This window comes from Phacochoerus africanus, chromosome 2 (assembly GCF_016906955.1).
Source record: "Phacochoerus africanus isolate WHEZ1 chromosome 2, ROS_Pafr_v1, whole genome shotgun sequence".
In the NCBI taxonomy this organism is placed as follows: domain Eukaryota; kingdom Metazoa; phylum Chordata; class Mammalia; order Artiodactyla; family Suidae; genus Phacochoerus; species Phacochoerus africanus.
In genome coordinates this window covers 238,696,851-238,714,072 of record NC_062545.1, presented here as the reverse complement: position 1 = coordinate 238,714,072, position 17,222 = coordinate 238,696,851, and the positions used below count along the sequence as shown (strand labels likewise).

General features: G+C 44.7%; 1 protein-coding gene across 1 annotated transcript; it reads left to right on the top strand.

Annotated features, from left to right (window-relative positions):
- Window positions 1-3,272: 3,272 nt before the first annotated feature.
- Window positions 3,273-4,232, top strand: LOC125121299 (olfactory receptor 13C7-like). Its single transcript, XM_047769556.1, has one exon. It carries the CDS (start codon window positions 3,273-3,275, stop codon window positions 4,230-4,232), a length of 960 nt encoding a protein of 319 aa, XP_047625512.1.
- The last annotated feature ends 12,990 nt before the right edge of the window (window positions 4,233-17,222 follow it).

Here is a 17,222-nt window from a genome sequence, read left to right as displayed (position 1 = left end):
GAAAGGATGTAGCCAGAGCCAAAGCCAGGTATCTAAGGTCAACGGTCTCCTAGGTTTTATTTTTTATTTTATTTTATGGTCTTTTTGTCTTTTTAGGGCAGCACCCACAGCATATGGAAATTCCCAGGCTAGGGGTTGAATCAGAGCTGTAGCTGCCGGCCAACACCACAGCCACAGCCAACGCGGGATCCAAGCTGCATCTGCAACCTACACCACAGCTCACGGCAATGCCAGATCTTAAACCCACTGAGCAAGGCCAGGGATCGAATTCACGTCTTCATGGATACTATTCGGGTTTGTTAACCACGGAGCCACAACAGGAACTTCAGTCTCCTAGGTTTTATAATCATAGTTTTTTACAAAATACACAGTGTATTTATTTATTTATAAAACATAGATGGTCTACTGTACCAATACATTATGTGCATCATAAAGTGTTTACGGAAATTAAAAAGATGGGATAGATATAAAATAACACATAAAAAAGAAGAGCTAACATGGGGCAAAGAAGAAAACAAGAGTGGGTCACAAATTCACTTAATAATTCATTCAGCAACTATTCATGGAGTGCCGACTGTGAGCCAGGTCCAGTTTTTACACTCGGGATACATTTGAGAATAATGCAGGAAAAAAAAAATCTCTGTCTCTGTAAAACTTACATTCTAGCAGGAGAGAAACATAGAAGAATCAACAACTAACATAAAGAAAATAAGAGGAGTTCCCATCGTGGTACAGTGGTTAACGAATCCGACTAGGAACGGTGAGGTTGCGGGTTCGATTCCTGGCCTTGCTCAGTGGGTTAATGATCCGGCGTTGCCAAGAGCTGTGGTGTAGGCTCTAGCATAGGCCGGTGGCTACAGCTCCGATTAGACCCCTAGCCTGGGAATCTTCATATGCCACATATGTGGCCCTAGAAAAGGCCAAAAAAAAGAAAAAAGAAAAGAAAATGAGAGAGGGCGTTAGAAACTACATGGAATCAGGACCGAGGCATAAAGGAAGACTGAGCACTGTCATCTAATTTGCTCCTTCCTGAAACCCACACTAATTTTTTTTTCTGGTTTTCTTTAATTTTTGTTTTTAATGACAAAATCAACAAGGTTAAGGAGGAGAAGGGAGATAACAGAGTGACATTTTGAAGGCTGTAAAGTGGACTAATGCTCATTTCCATAGCAGATCTGATGCAGCCAAATCCTAAGCCAGAAACCAGGAGAGCTGAGCCACAACCGGACCTATAGCACTCTCCACCAGGTCCCTCTGGGACCAGGGATGAAGGGGAGTGCTGCTAAAATAAGGAGGATTAGGCAAAAGATGTGTAAGAAATACAGTTCCTACATCCCTTTCTGCCTTCCATGACAGTGGTCCACTGCTCCTTACCTACCCCAGCAAAAACTTTATTCTCCAGAGAGGATAAGAAAGACTAAGAAAGACTTCAAACAAAAGGACATCCTTTCTGCAATAAACTGACCTCTTTTAAGCCCACAGCTGTGGTACCTGTGACACCATGATGGCAGGGACCAGAACCAGATTCGTTTGTGACTCTCCCAATGCCCTTTAAAGGCCTGGCCCATGGTAGGCACTCAGGATCTATTTGATGGGACATAGACAAGAGGCAACCGTCTAGGTCATTTGCTTCTTTCCAGCCCTGAGATCCAGAATTTGGACATACCGGGGATGCTACAGGGACTTGTCCTGAGCAGTGAGTTTCATATTCTCCCACAGTGACCATGGGCTCTGCTGAGAGTTCTCACTAACTGGGGGCAGGACCAGAGTGACCCTTCTTGTCTCATGCTTTCCAGTAACTCAGCAGGGTGGATACAGAGAAAGTGGGGGCTTGGGGGGAAGAAAGGATTTCTGGAGAGACTTCAGAATAATTGGATCTTGGGGACACAATCTCAGATGTATAAAATTTCTAAAATGTGTCACTTCATTTTCTAAACTTTAAATCACTTCAGGGACTAGAGTAATCCCAGTACGGGGTTGGGGGTGGGGGGGATTTAAATAGCTTCGTATAGACAGTGGATGGTCCCTTGCGGATTTTTCTGAAACACAGAACAAATACAAGAAAACTCAGCTTTCATCCATTTCGGGCGCTAACTCCTCTGGCTGCTACTTTCAGACCAGATTGACTATTTGGGGCCTCTGGATTATTCCCCAGACTGAAGAAAAGTGAGTTTTCTTTAGCAACCTATTTATAAAAAAGGGAGGTGAGCACTTTTAGAAGAATATGTAAACTCCTGTGGGCCTACCCCATCCCTGGCTTCATCTCTTGTGACTAAGTGGCATGTGGCGAACGTGAAGGAAAAGGACATCTCAGTGATGTGACAGAAGGTCAAGGAACAAGACATCTGTGAGGTCCCTTAGTCCCTGGGACGACACACCTCTAAAAATATCTGTGCCAGAGTGAGTGTTAGGGAAGTGGCAGCCCAGAGAAGAAAAGGGCCTTAACGATGCCCAGGCACTGAAGGGTAGGCAAAGGCCAGATCCTCAGGTAAATGCTCCTGAGGAGTTTGGCAGGTGAGTGAAGGGACGAAGGAGACGGAATATCCCAGGGGCCTGGGATTGTAACAGCAGGAAGGTAATAGCCAAAAGGGCTTGGAGAGGGGAATGGCCAGGAATTGAGAATGAAGATCAGTTATTTCCACCAGTCCTGTAGCCCATGGGTGGAGGGGTGTGTGGGGGGGTGGGGTGTCTGGAGTGTGAGGAAATCATACAAATGGAATGTAACACTTCACAAAATTGGTTAAAATGAACTGACCACACATGGTAAAACTTGAAGTAAATATGTGCTGTCAATCTTAAATATGATTTGGAGATCCCATCATGGCTCAGTGGAAATGAATCCGACTAGGATCCATGAGGATGCAGGTTGGATCCCTGGCCTCACTCAGTAGGTTTAGGAGCTGGCGTTGCTGTGGCTGTGGAGTAAGCCAGTGGCTACAGCTCAGATTCAACCCCTAGCCTGGGAACATCCATGTGCCTTGGGTGTGGCCTTAAAAGACAAAAAAAAAAATCTTGAGTATGATTTTAAAAATTAAATCCAATCTGGTGATATGGCAAACACCTCTATGGGCAGCCAAATATCACAAGGTAGATTTTGATCAATTTCTCTCTATTTTACTTAGAACAAAACAAGGAACCCCCCCAGATTTCTAGAGCTGTTCTCTAGCTGCTCAGCAGGACAAGTTTTCTTACTGACTTTCTGGTCATTTTAGGCATCAGAGAATCATGAAGTTGGGTTTTTCAATTCTTACAGGCTACAGAGCAGATGCATCATGGGCAGGTCTAATGGGACCTCCTCCCTGGTAGGCTTCATCCTCCTGGGCCTCTCAGCCCACCCAAAGCTGGAGAAGACGTTCTTCGTGCTCATCCTGCTCATGTACCTGGCGATCCTGCTGGGCAACGGGCTCCTCATCCTGGTGACCATCCTGGACCCCCGCCTCCACACGCCCATGTACTTCTTCCTGGGGAACCTCTCCTTCCTCGAGATCTGCTACACCACCTCCTCAGTGCCCCTCATTCTTGACAGCTTCCTGACCCCCAGGAAAACCATCTCCTTCCCAGCCTGTGCCATGCAGATGTTTCTTTCCTTTGCCATGGGAGCCACAGAGTGTGTGCTTCTGGGCATGATGGCATTTGATCGCTATGTGGCCATCTGCAACCCCCTGCGGTACGCTGAGGTCATGAGCAAGGCTGTCTATGTGCCCATGGCTGCCAGCTCCTGGGCAGCTGGAAGCACCACTGCCACAGTGCAGGTATCCCTAGCAATGCAACTGCCTTTCTGTGGGGACAACATCATCAACCACTTCAGCTGTGAGATCCTAGCTGTCCTGAAGCTGGCCTGTGCTGACATCTCCATCAATGTCATCAGTATGGCAGTTGCCAATGTGCTCTTCCTGGGGATCCCAGTTCTGTTCATCTCTTTCTCCTATGTGTTCATCATCATTACCATTTTGAAGATCCCCTCAGCAGAGGGGAGGAAAAAGGCCTTCTCCACCTGCTCTGCCCACCTCACTGTGGTGGTCATCTTCTATGGGACCATCCTCTTCATGTATGGGAAGCCCAAGTCTAAGGACCCCCTGGGGGCAGACAAAGAGGATCTTGCAGACAAGCACATCTCCCTCTTCTATGGGGTGGTGACCCCCATGCTCAACCCCATCATCTACAGCCTGAGGAACAAGGATGTGAAAGCTGCCGTGAGGAACCTGGTAACTCAGAAATGCTTCACCCAGTGACAGTGGAGGGGTCTTGCTGGTTCTCTGCTCTCTGCTTTCCCTCACTTATGGGTCTCAAAGAATAAGGTGAAGGGCTAACTTCATCCAAGTGTACAGAGGTAAATCTAACTTGTTGCGAGATGTGCTTCTTTGAAAACTCCATCCTGTTCTTCTTTACTTTATCCCATCTTCTTGCCTTAATTTATCCCATCTTCCTGCTTGAAAAACTGTCACAGTGCTGGTAAATGACTTAAGCTTAAGAACAAAGACCTAAAGGCATGAATGACTTAAGCTTAAGAACTGCTCTGTGCCTTAACCTTTTACCAGCTAAGTGGCTTTTAATACAGTAAAAGAACTTATATAATAGTAAACAAACCCTATATCATCCACCCATAGCCACTCTTCACTTGATCTCATCTAAAGAGCACAATAAAAGCAGTGTGGTTTCTTGAGGCAGTGCTCTTGGTCCCTGAGACCTTGAGTCCCCGGGTTCCCACCTTTACTGCCTCTGTGTCTTGTTTTATGTTAACATTTTTCCTTAAGTTCTGCAGCACCCATTCTTCAGCCCCATCCTGCTGAGCTGGTCTCTGGCACTAACTACACACAATCTCATTACACACAAGAGTTCTGCATGAACAGGAAGCATTTAATGTGAATTTCCCCCTCATTCTATAAACAATTCTACAAAAGCATATTTCTTTTCTTTTTTTTTTTTTGTCTTTTCTAGGGCCGCTCCCGCAGCATATGGAGGTTCCCAGGCTAGGGGTCTAATCAGAGCTTTACCCTCCGGCCTTCGCCAGAGCCACAGCAATGCGGGATCCAAGCTGTGCCTGCAACCTACACCACAGCTCAGGGCAATGCAGGATCCTTAACCCACCGAGCAAGGCCAGGGATCAAACCCGCAACCTCATGGTTCCTAGTCGGATGCATTAACCACTGTGCCATGACGGGAACTCCTACAAAAGTATATTTCTGTTGGTCAAATCTTATAGCTCCCTAGATCTGTGAAGCATACTGGACAAACGGATGTCAAGGAAAAGTAACTGTTCAAGTTTTACTGTTTAATTCGTGAAAGGCTCTCATCTGTAGGTCTGTAATTCAATTGCTCCTTGGCTCTTTCTTTGAACACATTTGAATGGGTCCTTATTTCTACATCATCTTTCAACTCTTCCTGCTCCATATCAGATAATAACAATATTTTCATCTTTATTTTCATTGCTTCTTTCTTCTTATTGTCATTTTAACTCTTTTTTTTTTTTTAGTTACTCATTCTATATTTAATTAAAATACAAAAGTATGTCTTCCGTCTGCACACAGCAGAATCAATGGATTTAGGTGCACACAAACTTACATCTGGTATTCAAATATTAGCAAGTAGACTTTTCTAACCACATTTAGTATTATGTAATTCCTCAATGTCATTTTAACTCCGAAAACCATTTCTTGAATTGTTCTCTTCCTATGCCTTCAAAATTAACCCCTTTCTCTTTGTCCTTAACCAAGGCCCCCACCAGAAAATCATTTACATCCTTGGGGTAGAAAGGAGAGGGAATAGAGTAGGGCAAATCTGAGACAAAAGTCAAAGGTCTGAGCCTTTTTCTTTTCCCTTTTTGAAAGTGTTATTGGTCTCTGGATTCTGTCCCTGGGTAGCACTGACTGCCCATGGGTCATCAGAGTAATGTGGAAACTGAGAGATACCGAGGAGAATCAAATGAATTCTATTAACCATTAACCACCTGACTGGCTTGACCAAGCACGCAGCCAAGGGTGAGCATCACTTGCTTCTCTACCTAAGAATCCCCAAAGCCGCATAGTCAGAGGCAGAGAAGATGATGCTCAGAGGGACAAGAAGGAGACATCTAGGAATCAGCCTACATGACTGGTGAGGACTGCCAAGTCAGCTCCCTACAACAATTAATCTAGAAGTCTAGTTAAAAGAATGAGCAGAATAGAAAACCTCTGACAGTGGATATGAATTTTTAATCCAAAAAAAAAAAAGAGGAAACCAGAGTTCCCATCATGGTGCAGCGGGAACGAATCCAACTAGGAACCATGAGGTTGCGGGTTCAATCCCTGGCCTCACTCAAAGGGTTAAGGATCTGGCATTGCCCTGAGCTGTGGTGTAGGTCGCAGACTCGGCTCGGATCTGGTGTTGCTGTGGCTCTGGTTCTGGCGGGCAGCAATAGCTCCAATTAGACCCCTAGCCTGGGAACCTTCATATGCCACAGGTGTGGCCTTAAGAAGACAAAAGACGAAAAAAAGAAAAAAGAAAGAAAAAGAGAGAGGAAACAATTAACAATCAAAGCAATTAGCCTTTGCTGGAAAAGAAAAAAAGAGTTATTGCAGGAAGATGGTGAAAACATTAAAGAGTTCTGGTTATGGATCAGTGGTTAACAAATCTGACTAGCATCCATAAGGATGCAGGTTTGATCCCTGGCCTTGCTCAGTGGGTTAAGGATCCGGCGATGAGGTGAGCTGTGGTGTGAGTCACAGATGCGGCTTGGATCCTGCTTTGCTGTGGCTGTGGTGTAGGCCGGCAGCTATAGCTCCGATTAGACCCCTAGCCTGGGAACCTCCATATGCTGTGGGTATGGCCCTAAAATAGCAAAAAAGAAAAAAAGAAGAAAAAAATCGGTTGCTTTCTCGGTAGAATTAAAGAGGATATTGAATCAATAAAACAAGAGAATCTACCAAAAACAAACAAACAAACAAACAAAACAGAGGCTAGGAGAAAAGACAGCTGCAGAAATAAGAACATTTTCTTAGGGGAAAAATTCTACTTACTTGATCAAATGAAATTCAGTAGAATTAAGAGTAGATAGGACAATTTTTAAGTGAACTTTTAAATTAAAAATAACAAATTTCTCTCCTAGATTTCAGAGAAAAAAACAAAGAGATTTAGGTTATTTGAGAATAGAGAGGCATGGGACATAGATCAGGGGATCCAACATGGAATTCATGAAGAGAAAACACAGCAGCTGAAAAACAAATAATAACTAAAGAGAGAAAAATATATTTCACTGAACAGAAGTTTTGTTTGTTTGTTTGTTTTGTTTTTTGTCTTTTTGCCTTTTCTAGGGCCGCTTCCTCGGCATGTGGAGAGTCCCAGGCTAGGGGTCGAATCGGGCTGCAGCCACCAGTCTAAGCCAGAGCCACAGCAACGTGGGATCCGAGCCGCGTCTGCAACCTACACCACAGCTCACGGCAATGCCGGATTCTTAACCCACTGAGAGAGGCCAGGGATCGAACCTGCAACCTCATGGTTCCTAGTCAGATTCGTTAACCTCGGCACCACGAAGGGAACTGCAACTGAACAAAAGTTTTAAATATTCCGTTTATAAAAGGTTCATCAATGAGCACGTAAGAATTCTCACAAAAGACGTGCATACATAGATTCAAGGGTAATAGGTGATTCCTATATATACCAAAACAATTCCAGAGGCTTTTCCACAAAAGAAAAGCATATTTCCTAACAAGGAGTGACTCAGACTAGTCTGCTGTTCTTCAGCCCTAAACGTGGACATCAGTAGAACAAAGATCACAGGGTCCTGAGGGAAATGGGCTGTGAGTCCTGAGTTCTACACACCCCTCATCACTGCACGGCTATGAAGGCTAAAAAGATACTCACTGTCATATGTAAGTACAGAAAGCCACACACCCCCATCCTCTCTTTCTGTAAAAGGGATTTTATTTAGAAATTTCTCCCAACAAAAAGTTTAAAAAAAGAAATAATGGGGTGTCCTCTTGTGGTGCAGCGTGTAAAGGATCCAGCGTTGTAACTGCAGGGCTTGGGTTGCTGCTGTGGCATGGGTTCCATCCCCGGCCAGGGAACTTCCGCATGCCACAGGTGAGGCCAAAAAAATAGTAATAATAAGTGATTAATTTTAAAAAGAATTGAAAGGATGAGATAGATATCGTATATAAGAAACATGAGAGAATGATGAAATGCATAAGACCAATAAAGTCTAGTTCATTCTTACCCCAAATGTGCAAAGATGAATATATGAAGGAATTATTAGCAATCGTGTTGAGGTAAACACTAACAACAAAGCAATGATGAAGCTCCAGGAACAATTCTAGATGACGTCATCAAGCTAGGAAATGGAGAAAGAGAAGCAAAGTTACAGCCCAGTGAAGGCGCCATCTTATTGCAGATGTGGTGGGAAGGAGGTTCTGATAAATAGAGTCCATTGCATTGATACTGAAATGCAACAAAAGCCTAAGATGCTTGTTGAAAATTTAAAAGAATTAGGATAAAGACTTTGAAGGAATTAGAGGATTATGAAAGAACAAAGAAAGTTGATCAAATGAAAAGTTGAAAAAACGTCATTTATTGGAGTTCCCATCGTGGTGCAGGGGTTGATGAATCCGACTAGGAACCATGAGGTTGCGGGTTCGATCCCTGCCCTCGCTCAGTGGGTTAAGGATCCGGCACGGCCCTGAGCTGTGGTGTAGGTTGCTGGCATGGCTCGGATCCTGAGTTGCTGTGGCTCTGGCTTAGGCCGGTGGCTACAGCTCCAATTGGACCCCTAGCCTGGGAATCTCCATATGCCATGGGAAGCAGCCCCAGAAAAGGCAAAAAGAACCCCCCCCAAAAAAAAGTCATTTATTGAAACTGAGTAGATTAAAATCACTGGATATTAAGAAAAAAAAAAAAAAAACATTACCCAGTAGTAGTTTTTTTTTAAGGTGTTACAAGATTCCCAACATTAGGAATATTGGGAGATCGATTACTGAAACCATTTCATTAACAGACAAAAGAAGAAAAAGTAATGCCATCAACAAATGTTGAGAAGTCATTTGTAAAATTTAGCATCTATTTCTGACTGTCTAAAAGCCGTGGACCTCAATCAAGGAAATCATCCTCAACATGAAAGCATCAGAACAACAGCAAACAGCACCCTTGATGGCAGAACACCAGACCCAGACCAGGACATCTGCTCTCAAGGTCTGCATCTCTCTGCAGAGTCTACCTAATTAAACCAGGTTAGGAAAATAAAAAAGAAACAAAAGATAGAAAAGATGAAAACTATTCAGTAAGTAAACAAATGTTGTTTACTTACAGAAAATTTTTAATCAAGTGCAAAACTACTAGAACTAGTAAGACAGTACAGTAGGGTGGTTTTATATAATTCATACCAGTCACAACAACTTTAAAATACCTAAGGAAAATACGTAAAGAAATATGAGAGACCCATATGAGCATCATATGTTTACAATGGCCATGAAGCAACAGAAGAATTTTTTTTTTTTTTTTGGTCTTTTTAAGGCCACACCCAAGGCATATGGAGGTTCCTGGGCTAGGGGTCTAATCGGAGCTGGAGCTGCTGGCCTGCCTGCGCCACAGCCACAGAGACGCCAGACCCGAGCCGCGTCTGCAACCTATACCACAGCTCATGGCAATGCCGGATCCTTAACCCACTGAGCAAGGCCAGGGATCAAACCTGCATCCTCATGGATACTAGTCAGATTCGTTTCCGCTGAGCCACAGTGGGAACTCCAACAGAAGAATTTTTAAAAGCTGTTTTCATTTTGAAGGGAGGAAAAGCCCTGAATGTAAGCTTCGGGGAAGAGTACCCTCCAGTGCTCTCATTCAAAGCCTTCTTCCCTCTCACAGATTGAGACGACCCAAGCTCTATCCATTTCCCCATCCCTAGAGCAGGACCATCCTATTTGTTGGCCACAAAGATCTAAGCCCAGGGCTTGGAGGCAAACACAAAGGCTCACTGATCATAAGTTCTCAGAAGCAAAGAAAACCAGCCCTTATTTTGGAAATAGACCAGACCCCTCACTAACAAATGAAGTCTTCCAAAGCTCTGCGTATGTTCAAGTTAATTTTGACCTAATTACTACTGGTGACCATTTCCCTCAATTTAGACAATTCCTAAAATCTTCAAGAGAGTGGAGTATCCGATGAAGGTTATCCCGAAATATGACCAAATCAAACAATACAGATAATCACAGACAACATGTCAAGACCATAATCCCCCAAATAGCTTAAATTGGAGCATTTCAGATGCAAGACAGGGAATGGAATGAAAGGGAAGGACAGGGGGTGTGGGAGGTGGGGGTTGCGGGGGGAAGCAGGCGCTAACTGCCTCTTCCTCCTCAGCTCCAGCCCATGGCTGCCAGGCAGGGATGCAGGCAGGGGGTGGGGAGAGAATGCAAACAGCTGCTCCCCCTGCTGCTGGTTCCACTGCCTCTGGTGTTTGCAGAGTGGAGTGTTTCCCAGAACTCTTCAACACTGTAAGTATCACGAGCACGAAACAAAATTTGTCCCTCAGCCACTTAGAGCTATGGGTTGCACTTTGCAGCCTCTGCACACAAAAGCCACAGTACTGCTGGAGTTCCTAAGCATGCCATCACAAGGCCACTGACATCTGCACTGCAATCTCTTGTTTAGGGAGGAAATGGCTCCCACGCACTCTTACCGTGTGATTCTAGTGGGGCTGCTGATTATAGCACACCAACCCTTGGCCGGAGAAATCTGTCTAAGGGAAAACATGTGACCTAGGTCAAACTGATGAGAACCATGCCCCAGGATCTTTCTAATTGGAGCAAGAAGAAAAGGGGTCCTGTATTAGCTTTCTATCTGCACTGTAGATCACCACTTAGTGGCTTAGACAAGGCACATTTATAATTTTGCCACTTCTATGAGTTAGGAGATCAAGCAAGTCCTCTGCAAGGCTGTAGTTCAAGGTACTAGCCAGGGCTCAGTTCTCATCTGGAGACTCAGATAGAAGAATGCAGATTAGGCTGCTGCTGACAGCTCCCTTCCCTGGCATGTGAGAAAGTCTGTTTAAAATGAAGCCGAGAAGAGAGACAAGTAGAGATAAGAACCAGATGAAGGGACAGAGAGTCCTAACATGTTGAGTCCCTAATTCCATCTGTGCCTGAGACTGAATCCACTCTTGAATGTCTTGGTTGGATGAGCACTAAAGTTTATTTGGGGAATAAGCTTTCCATCTAGAAACTTTCAAAGCCCTGACAATTACAGAGCCCAGAGTAAAAAACATTTCTTATCATCACCTTCTCTTGCTGACCACTGCATGCTCCAACTGCAATTCCATATTTATATTCCATGGTAGATCATTCCCAACTGAGATAGAAGAGACTGCAAACCAGTCTTGGTCGAATTCCAGGCTCTTTTTCAAGTAAAACAAAAAGAATGAACTCTTTTCAGGCCCTCACTCGCATAAAGACTGATGCCAAAAAGCTAAATTACAAAAATCAGTAAAACAAATACAGTAATGTACTCGGTGGGTAATACACTGTGAGCAAGTTTCATGCATCCAAAAAATGAATAGGTAAGTTGAATATTAAAAATTCATCACACTAACAAATTAAGGAAGAAAAACCAAATAATCATCTGATAGATGTAGGAAAAGTATGTGATAAAATTTAATGGCCTGACAATAACCATTCTACTCCAGCTAAACATCTCAGAAAAAAACAATGGCCCCACTGCCATCCCACCGGCAAAGGCTTAGCACATAGCCTATACTTCTGCTCTTCCCAAGCTGTGACAAGGCAAGCCAACCAATACCCTGCCAATGTGATATCAGAGGAGGCTGAGGAGGGAGGGAGACATTTATCACCACTGGGTAGTAATAAGTCTCCACCCCACTCCACAGTGTCAGTGGAGACCATGTGGGAAGCTCCTTCTTCTTCCCACTTGGGTGGTATCAGAGAGGGCCTAGAGGAGAGTCAGGACTTGTGCCCCGTGGTAATGAGGCCATCCCTTCCCATGATGTCAGCAGAGGTTGTGGGAATTACACTAAGCACTCCTGCCTCTGTCAGCCAGGAGGGAGTCGGCAGAGCCCGAGTGGGGAGCAGAAACTCCAAGGAATGCAAGCCTGGTTCAATATTGAAAGATCAGCCAACGCAATCTATTGACAGGCTATATAGGACTGGGGATTAAGATGGTGGGATAGAAGGATTGGAGCTCAACTTCTCTCCTAAAAACAACAAAATTTATAACCAAATGCTGAGCAATCGTCAACCAAATGGACTGGAAACTTTCAAAAAGATATCCTACTCCAGAAGACAAAGAGGAGGCCACATCAAGAGGTAGGAAGGGCAATTACCTGATATAAGCCACCCCATACCTCCCAGGTGGGAAGCCCCACAGACTGGAAACTAACTGGTTCACAGAGACTCACCTATAGGAATGACAGTTCTGAGTCCCACATCAAACTCCCACATGTGGGCATCTGGCATGGGAGAAAGAGCCCCTGGAGCATCTGGCATTGAAGGCCAGTAGGGCTTGTGCACAGGAGCTCCATGGGACTGGGGGAAACAGAGACCCCGTTCTTAAAAGGCGCACATGGACTTTCTCGTGTCCTGGGTCCCAGGGCAAAGCAAAGTTTCCATAGGAATCTGGGTCAAACCTGACTGCAGTTCTTGGAGGACCTCCTGGGAAAACAGGGGTGAATGTGGCTTGTTGTGGGGGAAGGACATTGGAGGCAAAGCTCTTGGGAATATTCAGCAGCATGCCTTTCTCTGGAGGTGGCCATTTTGAGAAAATCTCCGCCCCCCCCACCCCCCCACCCCCGCCCACACCCCATCAGCAGTGAGAAGCCCCAGGCCAAACATCAATCCAGGTGGGATCACAGCTCCACTCATCAGTAAACAGGCTGCCTAAAGACCCTCCAGGCACACAGCCCCCTCTAATCTCACCCAGAGACAAAGCCCCACCCACCAGAGAGAAAGGAATCAGCTCCACCTACCAGTGGGCAGTCCCTCCCATCAGGAAGCCTACAGCCAGCCCCTATACCAACCTCAGCCACAAGACAGGCAGACACCAGAAGTAAGAGAGGCTACAACTCTGTTATCTGTAAAAAGGTCACCACACCAAAAACCTATAAAAATGAAAAGACAGAGAACCATAATTCAGATGATGGAGAAATAAAAAACCACAGAAAGACAGTTAAGTGGTCAGGAGATTCTCAGCCTCCAGGAAAAAGACTTTAGACTGTTGATGCTGAAGATGATGCAAGACATTGGAAATAAATGGGAGGCAAGGATGGATAATTTACGGGAAACACTGAGCAAAGAGATACAAAACTTAAACAAGCAGAGATGCCAAATACAATAACTGAAGTAAAAAATTCATTAGAAGCAGCCAACATCAGAATCCAGGAGGCAGAAGAACAAATAAGCGAGGTGGAGGACAGATTAGTAGAAATTATGGATGGGGAACAGAAAAAAGAAAAAAGATTGAAAAGAAATGAAGAGAGTCTCTGAGAACTCTGGGACAACATTAAACGCACCAACATCCGTATTATAGGGGTACCAGAAGGAGAAAAGAGAGAGAAAGGGACAGAAAAAATACTCAAAGAGATAATAGCCAAAAACTTCCCTAACATGGAAAAGGAACCACCCACTCAAATCCAGGAAGTGCAACACGTACCGTATAAAATAAATCCAAGGAGGAATACCCCGAGACACATATTAACCAAACTGACAAAAATTAAAGACAGAGAGAAAATCTTGAAAGCAGCTAGGGAAAAGAAACAAACAACATACAAGGGAACCCCAAAAAGGTTATCAGCAGATTTTTTTCAGCAGAAACTCTGCAGGCCAGAAGGGAGTGGCATGATCTACTTAACGTGATGAAAGGAAAAAACCTCCAATCAAGATTACTTTACCCAGCAAGGCTCTCATTCAGATTTGAAGGAGAAATCAAAAGCTTCACAGATAAGCAAAAACTAAGAGAATTCAGCAGCACTAAACCAGCTTTACAACAAATACTAAAGGAACTTCTCTAGGCAGAAAAGAAAAGGCTGCAACCAGAAACAAAAATACCACAATTGACAAGGCTCACCAGTAAAGATATATTGACAGGCTATACAGGAAAAAGCAGCTAACTAGGAATGGGCTAAATAGAAAACAATCACATGATTATACCAAGTGAAACAGAAGAAGCTTTTGAAAAAATAACACCCATTCATGATAAAAAACAAACAAACAAAACCTTTCAGCACTGAACTGGAGGTTCTAGCCAGTGAGGTAGAACAATAAAAAAAATTATACAAATATAGCATATTTTTGCCCATGCCCATGATAGCGAACCCCCACTATGGCAGTGACCACATCCCTGAGCCACCAGGGAGCTCAAAATCTAACTTTTTATTTCCTTTTTATTCCCACACTTATGGCATATGGAAGTTCCCAGGCAAGGGGTCAAATCAGAGCTGCAACTGAGGCCCACACCACAGCCACAACACCCCCAAATCTGAGCTGCATCTGTGACCTGTGCTGTAGCTTGCAGCAACACCAGATTCTTAACCCAATGAGCAAGACCAGAGATCAAACCCACATCTTCACAGAGACTACATCAGGTCCTTAACCCACTAAGCCACATGGGAACTCCTCAAATATAACATTTTTTTTTTGTCTTTTTGCCATTTCTAGGGCCGCTCCCTTGGCGTATGGAGGTTCCCAGGCTAGGGGTCAAATTGGAGCTGGAGCTGCCAGCCTACGCCAGAGCCACAGCCACGCCAGATCCAAGCCACATCTGTGACCTACACCACAGCTCACGGCAACGCCCAATCCTTAACCCACTGAGCAAGGCCAGGGATCGAACCCGAAACCTCATGATTCCTAGTCAGATTCATTAGCCACTGAGCCACAACAGGAACTCAAAATATAACATTTTTGAAGGAAGAAGAAAAAAACTGTCATCATTCACCGATATTATCATTGCCTACTATGTAGAAAATCTAAAATAATTTAGAGGAGTTCCCGTCGTGGTGCAGAGGAAACAAATCCGCTGAGGAGGCTACAGCCTACACCACAGCTCACAGCAACGCCAGATCCTTAACCCACTGAGCGAGGCCAGGGATTGAACCCACATCCTTATGGATCCCAGTCGGGTTCATTAACCACTGAGCCACGAAGGGAACGCCTGTATTTCACATTTTAAATTAAATACTTAAAGCTTTTAAAACTGCAATATCACTTCTACTATCAGACTGGCAAATACCAAAAAGTCTCAAGACCAACATATTATGTTGATAAGGTGTAGTAGGAAAAGACGTTCTCATACTTTGATGATAAGAATGCATAAATTTGGCAATATCTATCAAAATTACAAATGTATGTAAAACATAGTTTTACCACATGCGCTAAATTATGAATATGCAGGGGTGTTTTGTTGTAACGTTGACTGTACTAGTGTAAGACTGGAAAAGACTTGGAAAATCTAAATGTCCTTTAATATCAGACTAGTTAATGAAATGATGATACATCCTTACAACAGGATGTATGCAGACATTTAAAAGAATGAGGCAGTATTATATATTTTTCCAGGTGCTTATCTCCAAGGTATATTGCTAAGTGAGAAAAAGCAAGACAGTAAGACAGTATGTGTTAATGTTAAATTTATTCTGGAGACAAATTAAGCACAAATACACATTGTCTTACTATCTTGTTTTTCTTGCTTAACAATACGCATAGAATATCTCTGAAGAAAGATCATACAAGAAGTTCCCCGTAGTGGCTCAGTGGTTAACAAATCTGACTAGGAACCATGAGGTTGCGGGTTTGATCCCTGGCCTTGCTCAGTGGGTTAAGGATCCAGCGTTGCCATGAGCTGTGGTGTAGGTTGCAGATGATCCTGCGTTGCTGTGGCTGTGGTATAAGCCGGTGGCTACAGCTCTGATTAGACCCCTAGCCTGGGAACCTCCATGTGCCGCAGGAGAGGCCCTAGAAAAGACAAAAAGACAAAAAAGACCAAAAAAAAAAAAAAAGATGTATTGAGACTGAAATGCCAGCTCTATTCACAACATCTGGTGTTTGGAAAATTGCCTAACTGTCTAAAGTCTGTTCCCTCAAATTATAAAATAGAGGATAATAATACAACCTCCCAGGAAGACTGGAAGTAAATACTCACTATAAATGCATTTCTGGATTTTCCTGAACTTACATAATGTGTCTAAAGTGTTTGTCTCAGGATCTGGCATATGGGGGAGGTCACTGAGTGCAGTTAATTCTGAGGCTGCCTCCCCATTCTGGGTGGCTAGGCCTTCGACTTGGGGACTTCGGAGCTCTGTCCTTGAAGCAAGCACTGGAGGGAAGCCAGCATCTGCCGTGCCCACCTCTCCATCACCGGTTGCCCGGGACCCAGTCATTGCCTCTAATTGTGATGGATGGAGGGCATGTGGTCCCTGGAGCCCCCAGGCATGCTGAGTTCTTGCACCCAGTGCACTCTTGACATTCCAAACTTTAAATTGCTTCTGGGACTAGTAGGGTCCCTGTAGGAGTCCACAGCAGCAGCTTGAGGACTCTCTTCACTGCTGGGGAAAATGGGCCCTTGGGGCTCCTGGGCCTTAGAGCCAGATGGCGGGGGCTCTACATGAAGACCTGGATCCGCCATGCCCAGGGCTTCAGCCGACACAGCTGGGAGGAAGGACGTGAGAGAAACACCCATCAGAGGCTGAAGTTCCCACAAGGATTTGGGAGGAAAAAGAAAGAAGGTCTCGCAGGTAAAGGAAGTCAGACAGGGGAGAGTCTGGGCCTTTGTCTGGCATCCTGGGTCTGGCCCGGGGGGCGCAGAGAGGAGCTGAGAAGTGTGTCTGGAATCAGGAGACTCAGAGAGGTGGCCCCAAGCAGGGCTGGGACGGGGGCAGAGGTGGGGGCCATGTCTTCTGCAGAGCTTCTGTCAAAGCCTCACTTTCCTCCTCACCTGCCTCTGCTCTGAGAAACCTTCCCGCAGCCAATGCTGGAGCTGGGCAGGGCTGCTGAGACTAAGTGACGTCCTCAGGCACTCCAGGGCTCACCACTGACCAAGCCCCTGCCCTGTCCTTACTGCTCCATCCACAGGAAGCCAGGGAGGGAGGCAACTGGATCCACATCCCTCTTCTGCAGAGATTTCTCAGAACAGGCCATCCGCAGGGTCGGGGATAAGCAGACTCGAGCCTGGAACATCTGGTTCCCCATCCGAGGCTATTTGTTTCCATTTTTCTCACTTTGCTCCCATAAATACTAAGATGTTTTCCCCTGAATACC

Bases quoted from the DNA above. Each gene is read 5' to 3' on its own strand.
- LOC125121299 (XM_047769556.1), top strand. From the start codon at position 3,273: ATGGGCAGGTCTAATGGGACCTCCTCCCTGGTAGGCTTCATCCTCCTG.